This window comes from Tyto alba, unplaced genomic scaffold (genome assembly GCF_018691265.1).
Source record: "Tyto alba isolate M040663 unplaced genomic scaffold, T.alba_DEE_v4.0 Super-Scaffold_45, whole genome shotgun sequence".
Classification (NCBI taxonomy): domain Eukaryota; kingdom Metazoa; phylum Chordata; class Aves; order Strigiformes; family Tytonidae; genus Tyto; species Tyto alba.
In genome coordinates this window covers 15,895,986-15,914,122 of record NW_024881321.1, presented here as the reverse complement: position 1 = coordinate 15,914,122, position 18,137 = coordinate 15,895,986, and the positions used below count along the sequence as shown (strand labels likewise).

The window sequence follows — 18,137 nt, the reverse complement described above, 5'->3', positions numbered from 1 at the left end:
TGTGTTCTTGCTGAACACTGCCATTTGCAAAAGAGCAATTAAAACAGATGACAATCTGCTAATCATGCACAGATCTATTTAGAAACTTAACAGTATTTTCCCAGTTTGTGTTTTTGCTTCACTTTCTAAGAGTGAAAGGAATTTTTATGTATTTATATTGTATATAACAGTATGTCAATTTGGGTAGCTTTACCACAGATCAACAGTTTTCAGTAGGCTAAAAATATATTCCAACATTGTAAACATTTTTAGAGAACACTCTGTGTGTTTGTGTAGTATATATTTGTGTGCATATATCTATGTTTGTATGAAGAGTATATTCCATATTCGGTTTACATAAAATCATTTTTATGCAGATAGACAAATTCTGCATTTGTTAACAATAGAAAGTAATGCAATATATATATATAACTGCTAAATAAAAGATGATCAGGAGGAAGGAAGCAGAGACATGGTCATGATTTGGGATTTAGGAGTAGTGGCATTTTCACATTGAGTTACAAAGGTTGAGCTTGCTTGATTTACTGATCACTGATCACTCTCATGATTTGTAGGATTTGTTTGTGATTTTAACCTCAAAATCATGAAGGCCTGGCAGTGGTAATGCTCCACTGGTATTCAGATAGGAACATTGGCTACACCTAGAGGCAAACTAATTCCGGTGGCTTTGACACCAATGTTGAGAAATTCCAGTTATTTTGGAAGAATCTCTGAACAATGAGAATCAAGAGAGAAATGCTTAGGAAGAAGGGAATAGGAGTCTGAAAAGGAAAAGGGACAGCAATCAGATATAGGTATTGTATTTGACCACCACACTACGACGCAAGGTTATCATTCCTGTGCACATCTGTGAGTTACCTCTGTTTTTCCTAGCACGGGTTGAAGTCTTCGTATTTCTGAAGTGCAATGCTTTTTGCCTGGTGTAAGTTCTTCATGAATGACTACATGAACTTCTCAGCTATGCACAAGAGCATGCTGGAAGTATAAAGGCTAAAGAAATGATTTCTCCATCTTCTCCCAAACTCATGATTTCAGAGGGTAGTGGGCAGTTCCACAGACAGTGTGATTTTTTTTTTTTTTCCATGTTGGCACTATAGGATCTAAATAAAAGGATATTCATTTTGAACCTCATTCTTTTGTAACTAATCTTGAGAATATAAAGGAAATATTTTACATTTTTTAGCAACGTTCGAACTCTTACTATGTATTACTTAATCATGGAATTGCTTTATCTATAGCATAACATGTCTGGATTTATTTTAAAGTTGATGTGTCTAATGCTTTCTGTCTTTTCCCATACGTTAGGGGAATTAGTCAAACACATTAATAGAGAATATACCTGTCTTATAATAAGCTGAGCATTGATATTAGATCAGCTGCTGAGTCCCTATATGACATTTTAAGTCCATTATCAATAAATATGATTTAATTGAACTTTTAATGGTCCATCATATCGTTATTTGGGAAACAGGAAGATTTATGCTTATTGTATATCTTCATTTCAAATGTTTTTAAGTTATATAAACAAATATCCTCTTACTTTGTAAGGAAAATGCTTCATAAAGCTGCGTATTTCTATTATAGTTCATTGTCTGTGGATACAGAATATGGGATCTGATAGTGTCTTCCATTAAAAGTGAGAAACCTCCTACTGACTTCATTGCCAGATTTGGTCCTTAAGCAGTGTAAAATAGAGCTGACTTTTGAAAATGTACTGCTTTTCTCTACAGATTGTTCATCTTTTGTTGTCTGCTACAAGGATTCCACTTCCTACAGCTGTATTTCTAATTGAGAGTATGTTTTAATAAATACTTTATCTTAAAAGGTATACAGAGACCTGATACAGTAAAATAAAACACAGGTTACTGACTGTAGGTTGTCTTAATGTTTAGGTGTGGGAATTACGTATAGCACTCATTAGCAAGTATACATTCAGGATAGTCAAAGTGCTGTTATATATGCAGAGTAATTCTCCTAGAGAGGTATCTGGACAGCTTTAGTGCTCTAAATGTCTATGGTGTTTATTCAATATGTTTGGGAGAATTATATGCAACTGTAGCCAGTAGTAGCTCTGGCTATCCTGTACTTGATGCAGGTTTTCTTTTGAGATGGTTTACCAAGCCTTCAGTTTTAACAAGGTCGATTTCAGAGGCTCCTTCTTTCTCTTCTGAATTCCCATAAGCATTTTGGTTGCTCTTCATGCATCAAATAAGAATAAAATATCTTTAAGTTAAAGCCTTACTCAGTTTCTTTTAATCTCTCTTCAGTGCACAAAGATTGTGAAGAGCAAAGAGAACATGGAAATGGTTCTGAGCAGAAGAATTCTAAGTGGTGGGAAAGTTATCATCTATTCTGCCAAAAAAAAAAAAAAAAAAAACAAAAAAAAAAAAAACAAAAAAAAAAAAAACAAAAAACCTAGGGATGTAAAAAAGTAGGGAAAAGGGGCAGTAAAATGTAAAGACAGAGGAGAAAGTAGCAAAAAGGGGTACACACCAGAAGCTTGCAAGAGAAAACTGGTGGTGGAAAAGGAGAACTCGGAGGGATGCTAGATAAGAATCACTATGACAGAGTGAGCGATTCTACCTTCTCTGTTCCCCAGAAGTTCTGATAGAGCCTAGACAATGAAAATTGGGAAGGGGTGTGCAGAAGGGATGAATTTTTACAGCTATATGTGATGTAAATTTGCTTTCCAGTTAAATTTTTCTGTCTCAACAGTTGCAGTAAGCTTGTGAAAGTGATGCCGCATGTTTAAATGACAGCCAAGCATTTAAAAAACATCAGCATTCATTTATATCTCACACAATTGTTTTCCCATATATCTGGTAAGAATTTCAAAGACTAAGTTGGAATTAGAAGGTTAAACTAAGAAAACCAAAACAGAAACAAAAATCTGTGTAATCTTATAAATGTTTGCTGCTTTCACTTGGACCAAAAGAAGGGTTTCATGCAGACTTCAAGAACTGAGATACAGCATTGTATTCTAAAATATAAGTAGTGTTTCGTAATTATGCACTGTGGAGGATTAAAATGCTTCATAATATGCTTTACTCATAAGAGAGCAATGCTTTCTATCCTACAGGTCAGAAAAGTAAGAAGTTTTTCTGTCTGTTTCCCATTTAAGAAAACCTACAAAAGCCTTTGTGTTGCTATGATAATAGATGCATATAAGGTGTTCATGTCCCCAGTGAAGAAAAAATTGCTCTATATTTGTAATCTAGGTGAAAACATGTTAAGACAGAATGTTCTCTTCAAGTTTTTCTAGATCAACAGTTATTGGCTAGGTGAGCTTATTGTGTCTCATGCTCCTAATCCATCATATATATCTCACTTAAATATATGCTCTTCACTTGGGTGGAAAAAATGTTGAGAGATGTGCTTACATCTTTAACATAGTAATTGTTCAGTTAATCCCATTTATAGGGGAAAGAGGCTATACTTCACTGATACCGATTAAATATCCTATACTGAGTTCTATATAAATAGCTACAAATGTGCACAATGGTTACATTACATGGTATATTTAACAACATAGCTAAATCAGAAAGTATGAGCTATGCCTTTAGTGATGGGAGTACTAACGATTGCATGCAAGAAGATTTTTGCATGCAACCATGAAGGAAATAATTGCTGTTCAGTATTATTCAGTTAAGTTTGCATATCAGTAAAAACACATGCACAGAGGCTCCACCTACATTCCTAGTGCCTCAGAACTGATATGAGTGCAGCATAGATTAATGCATTAGAAGGTATTACAGTATTCACAACTTGCAAAGTGCGTGTAATTTTTAACAGAGTTAATTTGACCACTGTCAGATGAAATTGCAATGGTGATATTCAGGTTTTATTATTTTTTTTACTATTATTATTTTAAACATAAAATACCATAGGTGGCATTTTACAGATTTATGAGAAGACTACTACTGCTGAGATTTTAAATCTTGTGGCTTTTTTCCTCTTTGATTCATTTCAGATATAAATATATAAAGCAAGTGTTTGTTTTTCATATTTCAGATGGAAGACTTTATTTGAAGACTACTGTCATGTACTGAGTTTTTCCTGCTGAAGATACCCGTGCTACAGTAAAAAACTTTGCAGTAAGAGATTGGCTTATAAGGAATTCTGTGGAAACAAAGTGTTTTCAAGGCAACTTCCTCAACTTCATTTATCAATGTTCTTCAAAAATGTAAAGAATTCTACAAGAGTGTCCTCCTTTGGTTATCTCCTGTGGCTCAACCCGGAGACCTAGAGAATGTTCGTAAATGTACAGTAGCACTCTTCTTACAGTGAAAATCTGCGTCTCTGCGCCGGACTATTGCATCCAAAATTACAGGCGGGTCAGAACAAGGCTGAGTATTCCCTTTCTCAAGGAATGCAGACTTTGTCCTCCTCTGATGTTTCTATTTGAGCACATCAAATGATCCTTCCAGCGGTGTCCAAGTACACTTACAGACTGTTATATCATACCGAAACCAGCAAGACAGCTCAGAAATGAACTTATAGAGGGCATAAGAGGATTCTTATTAAAAAAAAAAGTAAAAAAAAAAAAAAAAAAGGTAAAAGAAAAAAAAATTGATACATTCAGTTTTCAAACTATGATTGTGGGTTTTCTTCTAAAGACATTTTTTCCACATGCTTTCAAGAGACCAACACATGTATGTTAGACTACATTAAGTGAAATGGAATTTTGTGTAAGTGAAAAGAAATGCTGAATGTAAACAAACTGTTTTACTGTTCACAAAGTCTCTTTTCCTAAAATAAAAAAATTATGATAAAAAGAGTAATAATTTCTCATTGTAAACTGGCAGGGGTTTATGAAATAAAAGACTTTGCTTCTTATCAAACTGTTGGTCACATGTACAGTATATAACACAAATCACACAAGGAAGGTATTATGTATGCAGTAGAAATCTAGAGTTTAGGAAATGAAAATTTTAGATAATATTGTTTTGTCACCCTGTTGGTCAGAAAGACACCTTTCTAGTTTTAACGCATGCAGGCATGTAAATATTTGTCCTGGAGTCACAGTATTACTGAATGAGATCTTAAGCATCTGGTAACAAGTCAGAATTCTGTATCAGCCACTTTTATTTGTATATTGAGCCCTGGTTAGTGCCCTGATTAGTGCACTTTTAAGAATGGACTGTGGCTGAGCAGCAAGTCAAAATGCCAGAAATATTTTTATATGTTAATGTCATATTGCGTCAATGTTGCTAAAAAAAGAAAACCTAACAAACACTTGATGTATCAGTCCAATTCCACGTAGAACTGAGTGATACAGTTGAAGTCTGTTGTCCCTCCCACCTTGTCTTAGGGATGGGTGGTTATGTGTTACTTTCACTGTCTTTATGAAAGCTACAATATGTGTTTTCACCTTTGTGCTGATAACTGGAAGTAAGCTGCAACACAGTGCTTATTACATTACTAAAAGTTATGTTCTTTGCTTTGCGTACATTTGGGTTACCCCTTTAAAGACTGATTTTGTGAATCAGTGCTATTACTGTAAGTTTTGTGATTATGTTTTCTTCATCTAATGTTTTAAGCATATAAAATATTATTTATTACATGGAAACATATCAAAACCTTAAATGTCTAAAATGCCTAACTTAAAGCAAATATTTCTTTAAAAATAGTTCTGATTGGATATTAATATTATTTTGTCAAAAAAAAAAATCTAATGTTTTGTAAACTCTAGCACTGAGCTTCTATAGTTTGTAGGTCTTCCTTGCAATACTGGTACACGTTTACTTTGTGTCATTCATATTTACTCCACCACAACCCTTTTTTAACAATAGAAAAATGTATATACAAGTTCACACCACAGTGATTTTTTTTTTTAAAGAAATATTGAGCAATATTTTTCATTAAATATTGTTACCTAATACTTTGTAGTGATATTATTTTCTAACCATGATTCTTTCATAATTTTAATAGTTGCTTGAACACATATGGGATTCTGTACTCCAGTTTTTTTCATATGCAGTCTTTAAAGGGTTAACAGCTGTAAAGTTAGATGGACTTGTGGCAAGCTTTTGAATCATTCATATCTGGAAGAGAATTAAAAGCCTACAACTGAAATATGTAGTAGCATCCACCATTGCTCTGCTCCTTGCATAGAGTCACCTGTAAGTAGGTTTAGTAGTTTTACAGTATATACGTTCAAGACCTTTGGGAATGCCTCAGTGTTTGGCTTGGTACATAAATGGGAATGTTAAGGATTAAGAGGGAACCAATTTATAAGATGGAAGTTTAGAAAGAATCTTGCTAAAACCAGTGTAAATATTACAGACCATGAGATGTTACCGTAAGTTGAATTTTTTGCCCCTCTTTAGTTACACAGGTTTTGGGTTGGTATTTTGGTTTTGGTTTTTGATTTGGATTTTTTTTTTGGCATAGATTATGAAGAAAAGTTGTGCTCATGTTATTGTTTATATGCTTTTGTAATCTTAAAGATATTAATGTCTAGTTGTTCTATATTATAACCACATTTGCGCTCTATGCAAGCCCTTGGAACAGAACATACTCATCTTCATGTAGGACCTATGAAAATTGTCTATTTTTATCTATATATTTAAAGTTTTCTAAAAATGAAAAAAAGGTTATTACGAATTTTGTTGTACAAAATCTGTACAAAAATCTGTTTTTACATCATAATGCAAGAATTGGAAATTTTTCTATGGTAGCCTAGTTATTTGAGCCTGGTTTCAATGTGAGAACCACGTTTACTGTTATTGTATTTAATTTTCTTTTCTTTTCAACAATCTGCTAATAAAACTGTCTGAAATCTCCCTGTGACTTTATTTACAGTTCATCTTTATTAAATTTTCTGAAATGTGTAACATCAGAGGAATATTTACTTTCTAATGGGAGGCATCTAAAAACAACATAAGTCAGCTCTTTGTAATGTGAGGAAAACAATGCTGAATGATTTTATTTAACATGCAACTGCTTCTATCTCTAATATGAATTACTGTGGTGAAAAACATCATAAAAGCACACTCTGTGGTTATTGTTTAACAAGCAGATTTTCCATATTTTTTTTTCTTGCCAGCTAAGCAAACTGCCCCCATCTACATGATTTATTTATGTACATTTCTCAGTTTATGAAGCTGTTATTTGTACCTTTTTCCTTTATATTATGATATTCCCATGATTCTTATTTCTCAAAGCTTTGTGCTGAATAATGTAAAGTGGGCACATTGATGGAACAAAACATATTATTCCCCTAACTACAAAAATGCAGTGGTAATTCGGTTGGTTTTGTCTCAAATCTCCTTCACTTGATAAAATGTGTTTAGAAACTTTGGTATCCTAACACAAGCAGTGAGTTTTTCAACATTTAAACAGGTATGTGGAGAAATAAATAGTTCTGTCTTAGCATACCTTTAAGTGGTATTGTGAGGGGAAAAAAGGGGTAATTTTTTTTTTTTTTTTTTTTTTGAAGATTAAGATAGTTATTTAAGAACAAATCTGGAAGTAAGATATTTCTGCTTACAGAAAATTCAAAAGTCAGAGATGTATGATTGATTTTGAGTATTCTTCTTTATTTCCCTGCCTTGCCTGGCCTTGCCTTGCCTTACTGTCCCATCCCTTCCTTCCCCTTCCTTTCTGAGCCATACCTACCTGAATGTTTCTGATTTCAATAGGGAGCAGGCTTGTTTGGGAAAGCAGAAGAGATTAGCTTTCTTGGACCAGCCCATTTCATCATCCCTAGTCCCTGGGGACTACAAGTGTGAGGCTGACAGGCTTCCTGGGTTCTGGCAGGTTGTTGTTGCTGGCTAGTTGATGAGGTTTTTGGATAGCTGTATATAGGACAATCACAATATCCTTCCATCTGAATTAAAATAGACTTGTCCCACAGGTCTATGTTAGTAAGCATCCCAGCTATGCCACAGCCAGGTCCCCTCCTATAAGCTCTTTCATGGTTAAAGCAGGGAAAAAGTAAGTTCACTGATCTCGCAGTCCACCTCACTCCCAAAAATGAATGATCTCTACAGTAACAGACTAGAAACCCACCTGTGTGTTTTTAAGCAAACCAGGAAATAGTTTATTTCAACAGGAAGGAACCTGCCCTCACATAAATTCCACTCTATCTCTATTAATAAATCATTGATTTATCCATTCACATTAGCTGGGATTTATCAGGGCAAGGTTGAATGAACCAATAGCTAGTCAGATGTTGATACTCCTTGTTACAGTAAAACTAAGCTCTGCCAAAGCTCAGGTCAAAATCAAGAAGATGTTGCCCTAAATGTATCTTGCCTGTAACTTAGTAGTAGGTTATGATCAGATCCTGAAGAAGTTTGGAGACAACAGCTAGGTGCCTAAAGTTTTAGGAAAATCCTTGAGGAAATGACAGACTCAATTGAGAAAGAATTTTTGTTTTTCTTTTGCTATGGAAAGAGATTTAAGGTTGGGTTTTGATCTGAAAGGTAAACCTCTTTATTTGTTGAAGATGCTCTAAATTCTTGAAAATTGCTTGCTATTTGCTTACATGTTATTTCACACAGGACGGTGCAATAAACAAAGCCTGAGGCCAAGATTTTCAAGCGTGACTGCTGGTTACAGGTGCTTCTAGTTTTGATGGCCAAACTTCAGACATTTTTAGTGTCTTGCACAAAATGAAATGTCCTAGCTCCAGGGTTCTGTGAAACTTACTTTTTCAGTAGCTGCTGTCTTAGCTCATCCACAAGATACTGAGGAATTTATTAGTGTGACTTTGCTGAGCTGGAGCTCACCCTGATCAATGACGATGGTTCCACCACTGTCAGTATCACATCATTTCAAGCAGAAGCTTCTTCTGTAAAAAGCTTCATTTTCAAAGGGAGAGGAAACAAAGATTTTCTGAAATTCATGTTCTCAGAAAGAATCAAGTTAGAAATAAAAATCTCTAGACATCCAGAGTACTTGAAGCTTTGCAAATGTTCACCCAAAGGTCAAATACTACTATGCAATTTGGGAGAATTTGCATATAATATGTGGATATACAGGATTTCTTCATCCAAGTTATAGTAACAATGGTTGTCGTAGTCCAGTGAATTAGTTAATTGATCCTCTAAATTTGGATTATAAAGACAGAGCCAGATTCATCTTGCTGTATACAGCAAAAGGACAAGAATAAAAACAGATACCAGTTGCAACAAATGAAATTCCAACTGGATATAAGGGGAAAAAAAATCAAGATGAGAGTGATGAAGCACTAGAACAGTTTTCCCAGAGAAATTCTGGGATCTCCATATTTTGAGATTTTCAAAGCTGAGGTGAGCAAGGCTCTGGGAAAACTGATCTAACTTTGCCCAGTTTAAAGAGGGTTAGCCTAGTTGACCTTCAGAGGTCCATTCCAACCTCAGGTTTTTATGATTCTAAACCTACAAAACTTACAGACATGATGCCCTTGTAGGCAGAACACTTTCTGTATCCAATTTAGAAGGGAGGAAAATTTTATCAAATAAACAGCAGTTACCAGTTCTAGAATAGAAATTACTGGGATATGTTTAAGGATTCACAGCTTTTTGATCTTCCATATCAAGAGGCCAGAAGAATGAGCTGCACTAACAGCAAGATGTGAAAGAAGATACAGAACGTGAATACAGAGAGGATGAAAAAAGCACCTATTCCAGTGCAGATATAGTTCATTTAAATAAGAATGGAAGCTGTAGGAACTTTGTCAATCAGTTCTCAGACCAATTTTCTAGCAATAAATAAAAGGCAAAGTGAGCAAATAATATGTCTAATAACAGAAAGAACAGCTGTTGGAAATAAAGAAAGTAACTGGACTTCGAGTGCACTTTCCTATTCAACTTTTATTGGGTACACTGGACAGACAGTCTTAGGGAAAACTGGAAATGATGAGCTGGAAGAGATACTCCTTTTAAAAGATAATTCCTTTATGTTTTTCATATTTCTTGCTTGAAACTGGTTTGTATTGCAAGGCAAGCAGCTCTTTTCTAATTCCATAGATTTTTCCCACTACAAGATATAAAGGACTTTGAAACAGTTAATTTGGCTTGTTGGCTTCTCTGTCGAATAGGTGTTGTCATGCAGGTTGGGAAGCAAAGGTATAGAAAGTTTAAACTTGGCATTTTTCGAACCTGGAAAGACAAAAGGCATGTCTTTGGGCTTCACTGTCTGTAACTGTGAAGGTGTGTCATAGTACAAGTATATTTAGCTACCGCTCAGTGGTAAAGGATTTTGTAGGTAAAAAAAACACTTTTGTTTTGGGGGTGCCAATTACTGGGTGAGTTGCGAAGTGGGGGAAAGAAAAAAATGTTGGGGTTAGGAAAGCAGGCTAAGAGAAAGAGGCTGCAACTGAATTCTGAATAGAATGTAGTGGTGGCAGAAAAGAGGAGATTTCAGCTGTCAAAATGGAAGTAAATAGTGATACAATAAGGAGAAACTGGATTATAAAGATACTCTTTAGATAGAACAGGTAAGATATAGATGCAGCAAAAAAGCTCATTTGGCAGGCTCCTGGGCAAGCAGACATTGTTTTCAATTCCATTCAGAAGCAACTAATAACCATTTGGCTTCTGTTCACTGTGACCAAACTGATGCTGCAGAATCTGGCTTTCAGTCATGGGATGATATATTGGAAGCCAGAAATAAGTTTCCACATGGATCTCTTGAACAATCTGAACTCAATTTAACAATTGAAGAGGACAGAGATAAAGTATTACCTTCTTTGTGAGCTGATCAATAACAAGCACACCTCTGGGAAACAGATGCTAGTATTACCCTCTGAAGCCATTTCAGTGGCGGAAGCTGAACAAGTTCACAGGCCACCTTACACAGAACTTACAGAGACAGTAAATAATAAGAAGTAAAAGCTCTAATTCTCAGTTTCTTCCAGATGAGATCTTACCCTATCTGCCTCTGACTCAAACTTCTACAACACTGTAAGTGTATACCATCTGGTAAGAAGATTCACAAGTGCTGAATTAAGGATTGAAAACAAAATTGTTGTGAAAAGTGAAAGTAAGCTATAGACAAACACAGAGCAAAAAGGTAAATGAAAAAGATTATAGCACAAAACTAGCCCATGGATTTCAGAATTCAAAATGCCTAAAAAGATACTCCAGCAGCGTCCATGTACATAAATCAAAACCATAATAAATAACCTACCTTTTTGAACTATGTAAAGCTTACTAAAGGTTTCCACGACTTCCCTGAACACTCCTTGGGCACTAATAATGATATTTCAGTTCCCCTTTGCAACACTTAGATGCCTAGCTCTGGCATAACTATCTCCTGGGATCCAAAACCTAAGGTGAACAATGTGATGCAGTGTGTTTATAAATCTCACTCATAACCAAGCAGAATCATTGAAAAGAATGAGATAGCTGTCAATCACAATCATTTCCACAGTTTCACAGCCTGAGAGTCCAATACCCCATGCCCCACTACTAGGCTGAACAATGTGCTCTTGCTCTTGTTCTCTTTTTGCTCTCATTCCTTCTACCCTATGCACATCAAGCTGTAACTATTTAGTGTCAGCACTCTACTGGTAGAGAAGAGAGGGAGTGTGAACCCATCAAGAATAGGAAGCCTGAATCTCCCACCTCACAGTTTCTTGGGAAAGTGTTCCCACCATTTGCCTTGAGAAGTGGAATAACCTACTGTCCTGTAGATCCTGTCTCTCAAAAGCACAGTAGAGGTGAGTCTACATTAGGAATTTTACACGCAGAAAGGGGCCTTTGTAGCATGAATTTGCTTTGTATCTGTGCTTGTGGTGTGCACTCAAGTTCCTGAAGCAATTTCTTTTCCTTGTGGAGCCTAGGCATGCAAAAGGATATAATCTAGATTTTTTTGCTTGTCATGTGGACGCTATGTTCCTTAGCAGTTGGTGCCCTATGAAGTTTAGGACCAGCAACTGGTGGAAACTTCATTGCTGGTAAAGCCATGGTAAGGTCATGGAGTTGTAGAACTGCAACAGATTGCATCATGTCATACTATGGTCCTTCCATCTTTGAACTACAGCAATCAGGAATGGAGAAAGCTCAGTGACTGAAACTGCTGGCGTCTGCAATGCATTGCCTCCAAAAGGTCAGATAAACCCTGCTGAAGTTCAGGCTTCAAGTGAAGCTGTTAAATCAGACCTGGTAGGTGGGGCTTTGGCTTGAGTGAGGTTTTTGAACAGGCCATGAGGGGACTGAGGAAGCATCTAATAAAGTGGTAAATGAATGGCATCAGTGATATTGTGCTTTGCCAGACTTCATCTTCTTTGTATAAATTATGATTAAATTAATCAATAAAATATTTATTGATTCAAAAGATTTTTTTTTCAGTATTTTTCCTGCCAGGTGTTGCTTGACTGGAGACAGATCATGATAATAATGCCTAGTGGTTTTCCTTTCAATTTACTAAACCACTATCAGCATACAGAAAGATTATATTTAGGATGTATGTATGAAGAGTATATTTTGTTGTCAGAACAATAGCAGGCACTTACCTTAGGACTCCTGCCAACCCTGGACCCTCCTATTACAATTGCATGGGTAGATGATTTGTACAATGCATTTTTCTAATAGTTGGTAGTTGTATGTTATATTCAAGTTTAATAATACTTCAGCCTTTATCAAACACTGCATATTCTTCTAAGTGGTGGTCATTAAAGAGAGTGCCACTATATCATTCCTTTTTATTTAATTTGGGGCAGAAAGAGTAAACTGTATTTTGAGCAAGGTTTATTCCTTTTTCAATTTAAGTAATTTCTATTCTAATCTAAGATGGCCAAGTTCAATGTAAATTATTGTGCGAATTGTTGGTGAGGTGCTTTTATTTGAATCAGCAAGCATTTGGCCATGGCAAATGAGCTTCTGGCAAACATAAGCATTAATGCCAGGGGACATCTTTGAAAACTGCAGTTTGCACTGTGAAGATTTTTCATTGTTAAAAGCTACATTTGTTCTTAAATATTGTTCCATTCAAGGTAGAAAGAGCTGCTTTCTTTGATTTTTATCCCATTATTCTATCACTCTAGGTAAGGAATGAAGTTTAACAGGAATATAGGTAAAAATAGAAGTGCTCAGGTTCTACTAGTTCTTCTCCATTTTGCTCTTTTAACTCAGTGACACTCTTTTAATACTTATTCATTTTCCTTTCTAGTATAATTTCCAAAATACACCTTAAAAAAAAATCTGAACTGGTTTATCATATTTGATCAGGCTTTAGCAGTGCAACAACTAGCTATTCTCAGTCTGCAGACCACAGAGAGCTCAACAGAAACATCTACTTGAGCCTCCTTCTCAAAGGACAGGAGCTAACATGGACAGCACAAACCACTTTAGCAGCAGCCACAGCTGATCCTATCTGCCATTTATCTCTGAGTCACTGCTTTACCTGCTAATCATACATTCCCTGTAGTTCTGCACGTATGCAATAATTCCAACATGCACAGAGACACAAAAGTCTACATGTACAAGGCTTTACTTACACTTTATGCTTCCAGAATACACTGATTTTACTGAGCAAGTGTAGAACTGCCATCCTTTATATATTCAGAAAACTAGAGTTTTCCAGGACCTGAAAAGTGTTCATTAGCTATGTAAGGCAATCACCCTGAATGTACACAGTAGGACATCCTAGGGTGTGGCACAGAATACATGCTGTGGCACTCCTTTGATCTTAACAGAACACAGTCAGAAAAAAAAAAAAAAAAGAAAATCACAAATGAAACCAATCAAACAAAATGATTGGAATTATTCTTTTAGGCTGTTATAACAGAAAATCGAATAAAGTAAGAAATTTCCAAATTATGGAAATATGATCATTCATGCTGGTGTGTTGTTAGACTGGTCCCTGGCCAAGTGGTGGACCGTGACAGCTAGCACTGCTGCAGACAGTTCTGGGGGTGGTGCAGCAGCTATAATGGGTCAGGCCCAGGATATACTTTCTGAACAGCCAGTGTCACTTTGGAGAGTGAGGGAGTATGGCATAGAAATATTGCTCTATACTGTTTGAACACAGCATTCCTGAATACATTTAATTTACCAGTATATATCTTGATTTAGCAGACAACCCACACATGACTGCTCAGTCATACCATACCACAAACCACTCCTAAGCCCCAGTCACGTTCCAATTGCATTGCTCTCATTCAGGTGTAGTCACCTGTTCTTGCTGCCATGTGAATTGTACTTTCAGATTTCCAAACTCTACGTCACCAGTTGCCCCATTATGCAGCTGCTCACTTGGAGAATGATTATCTGGATAGGAAAGGAAGAAAGATTCAACCCTAACCTAATTGTCTTTGAAATGGGTGACTTTCACTGTAGCTAATCAGGCTAGAATGAAATTGAGTTTGTTTCTACTACTGGGACATGTTCCCAATTCATTGTGTTTCAGTGCTACTTGCAAGGACTTGCATGAGCTGTGATGGAATCTTTAATTCTCAATAAGGAATTGGATCCTCCCACTTGATAATTCTTTTCAGATACCTCTAGCTCTCCTTAAAATCAAGATGCTCCAGGGAATGAATTACTGACATGGAAGAAGATTTAAGTGTTAAGATGAGCTGAATTTTCCTGGGGAAATGCTTCTTTTTCCCGAAATTCTCCTGAAATTAACAGAATTTTTAATTACATAAGTTTATGCATACTCCTGTCTTGAGATTTTATTCTTTTATTATTATTTTTCATTAATTCATTCTTTTGGGTTTGGTTTTTTATTTTTCTTTTTTTTTTTTTTTTTTTTTTTTTTTTTTGGATGTGTTTGCATTCAAGTACATACACTGAAGTCAGGGTCCTGTTTTGAACTCTTGAGATACTCTTTTGAGAATTATAGCCATATACTAGTCACTCCCAAAAGTGTGACAAGTGACTGCTAGTAGGAAGGTGTCCATGCTTTTCTATAGTGTGTGATCCCCTTTAAATCCCAAGACCTGGGTAATGGTGTGCAAATTGATCCTACTGAGTAGGGATCAAGCAGGTAGCATTTTTTAAAGTAGTTACTAATCTTTTCTGGTGTTGAAACAGTAAGAAAATTTAATAAATACATACATACTTAGTTTGTCAAAGATATGGTTTGGTATGTAATGGTATTTTCAAACTGCATAGGTATCCACTTGAGATTTCAGTGTGTGCTTGTTCTTTTGTAATATCCCATGAAGTGCTTGGTTGAATCCTACATCAGTTACATACCTCCAGAAATCTGGCCTCTAGCGGTAAAAGAATTTTGGACAATGGCCCTATTGTTAATCATTATTTCCAGTATAATGTAACAAATGTTCTAACCTTGAAAGGAGCCAGGGGAGTAAAACCCTAGACCTGCCTCCTTATCCTTTTTCCTTCCAGGTTTTATTCTTTTACAGCTGTAGCAGTACAAAGCAGCTACAACTAAGAATATGAATCATCGCTGCTATCGTCATTAACATAATGCCCATGTGTAGATTTATCTGCAGACTTTCAGTTTGATAAACTGTTGGCATGTAAATATTTCCTTGAAGAAATTCCAGTCCAGCTGCTTTTGTTTACAAATCTATCAATGGTTAACACCATAGAATGTATTTTGCCAGTATCTGAATTATAATTACAACTTGTTAAATTGTGAATTAATTATAAAAGAGGAAGACAAAACTAAATAATAAGTATTTTGCAAATTTTGGAACCACGCCAGCTTTGCCTGCATTAAATTTGGAAATGTGAGGACTTATGTTTGTAAGTCTCCATTCTACTATTCTTTCTTATTATTTATTTGTACAGTTAATTGTGCAATAAACTCTTTCTGAATAATTATTTCATTGCATTTATTTTGTCTTCAGAGGTTCTTCTGATTGTTCTTTGTTTTACTTCTTGACTTCTGCTTGATCATTCTATGAATTCAATTAAGAGCTGATTTTGATACACCAGTCACAGTAATACCTAAACTGATCTGAATACTGAATATTTGCAGGTTTTAAAAAAACTTTTTGAGATACAGGATCAAAGCAGAGCTGGAATTTCACTTGTGTTTGGCAGCAGGTTATTGGCTTTGCTTGTTGCTGTTTTGACCAGTGATGCAGAAAGCCGTGTTTTGAATTTATTGAATTCTCACTGGTTTGTATAATCGTTTGTTACAACTTAATTACAATTCAGCACAATGTGCATGGATCAGCTCTGGAGACAGACTATGAAATTTATTATGACTAAATTAGGATAGCTAAAAGTTAGACTTGAGCTACATGTTATAGACCTATTGATAGCCAATGGATACAATACACACCTCAAAAGTGCAAATTGTTTGTAATCAACATTTCGGTGCCTATTTTAAGATTAGATGAATTGTTTGTGAAGGTGCCTATTTGTCTTTGTTAGTCAATGAAGGGGTATGTTTCAGCCAACAGCTATGGCAGAAGATGAGGTTTGCCTGGGAGTTGTCTATAAGAACTGTTGGGAAGCACTTTGATTTTACTAGGCAGTTCCACCAAACCAAACTAAACTAAACCAAGCCAAACCAAACCAAACCAAATCAAATTTATTCCAGAATTTCCTATTATTTGCATATGTAGCTAGTATCCTTCTGGCTAGTTTGTGAGCCTTCTAGCAACTTCAGTCAGAGGAACAATATGCATATAGCTGAGTCCTCCACATCTGTATACATTTGGCAAACAGTGATGGTAGTCACGTATGTCTTGCTAGTTTTTCATATTGCTTATGAGAACTAAGGAGGTTTGTGTGCAGAATGTGACTGACACAATAATGAGGGTTAGAATAAAACAGAATCTGGTTTTTAGGTTTCTCTGAAGACTTCAGGACTGTTGAAAGAATTCATACAAGGTTTTTAATGATTTTTTTATTCTCTTACTTACATTTTTAAAAGTTAAATATTTTTAGATTTTAAAATAAATGGATGTTTTAATTATACACTATTTTTGCAATGATTTTTCACTTTTCCGTATGAGAAGTGAAAGAATGCTTTACAATACCATGTAGAAGTAACAGAAAACTATGAAGAGTAATCTCCAGTTCAAGTACTTCTAACTGGTAAATAAGTCTTCCAGAAATAAATATCCTGTAATTATGTAAAAGTATTTCTGAAATACTCTAGAGGAAAATCTAGTTTGCTCAACTTAATTCTGTAAATAAATGTGGCCATGATCTTTGTCTGATGCTAGCAAAAGCACCCTTTTCTCCTTTGGCTAAACAGTTAATTTAGTCAACTTCTTTCCAAGACTGCTTTCTTAGCTACCTAACTGAGGTAGTAAGTCTCATGGCAATCATGGACTTTTTATTTCTTTATTGTGCTTTCACATTTGAAGCTGTAGAAGCATGTGGAAAGCCTGTCTTCATGGAAAGATTTTCTATATGTGTCATCAGGAATGACTAATGACAACAAAATAAAAATTTTCTGTTTCAGATAAAACACACTGACAGACTTATAACTAGCTTAATATTCCATATTTTTTTCTCAGTTTGTGTATGATGTCTTTATATTATAGACACTCTCTATTACACTTTCAGTGTATCAAGGATTGTAGCTTAGATAACATTTAGACTTGGAAGTCATATGGCAGCTTAGAGGCTCTTGGAACTAGGTATCCACCTCCCCTCCCCTCTCCCCCACCCTGTGGTACTGTTTTAATGGTGTCACTCCCCACAAAACTAGCTGTAGTGGTTTGAGCTGAGGGCACCTAAGCACCATACAGCCGCTCACTCCCTGCTTTCCCTCCAGCACTGGGAAGCAGAAAATAAAGAAAAATGTTCAGGATTCGAGATAGGACAGGGAGGGATCACTCACCAATTACAGACACCCACAAAAGACAGACTAACAACAACGTTTAACAGGCAGAGTAGGACAGTGAGAAGCATTACCACATCTTGAAAACATCTCTACCCACCCCTCCCTTCCTACCAGGTTCAGCTTTCCTCCCAATATGTCTACCTTCTCCCCTCAGTGGTGCAGGGGGCAGGAAATATGGGGGTGCAGTCAGTCCTGCCGCTTCTTCTAACTTGAGGAGGTGTCATGGTTTGGGCCAACCATGGCAGCCAACCACCATGCAGCGGCTCTCTCTCCCTTCTCTTCCGGCAATAAGAATGGACAGAGATACAGGCTTGGGGTTCGAGATAGGACTGGGATGGGGAAAAAAATCCCCCTTTATGGTCATGAGCAAAAGGCAGACTCGTTAGGGGAAGAAAAAAACCCACACATTTATTACAGACACTAAC

General features: G+C 36.0%; 1 protein-coding gene across 4 annotated transcripts in view; it reads left to right on the top strand.

The window, feature by feature from the left end:
• DACH1 (dachshund family transcription factor 1) overlaps positions 1 to 4,554 on the top strand; it is a 364,095-nt gene extending 359,541 nt beyond the window's left edge. For 2 of the 4 annotated variants that reach the window (XM_042805982.1, XM_042805980.1), the window contains one exon: positions 4,012 to 4,554. In XM_042805982.1, the coding sequence (XP_042661916.1) occupies positions 4,012 to 4,049 (38 nt within the window). In that variant the 3' untranslated portion in view covers positions 4,050 to 4,554. The remainder of the gene's footprint in view (positions 1 to 4,011) is intronic. The other 2 variants (XM_042805983.1, XM_042805981.1) reach the window with 1 other exon arrangement.
• The last annotated feature ends 13,583 nt before the right edge of the window (positions 4,555 to 18,137 follow it).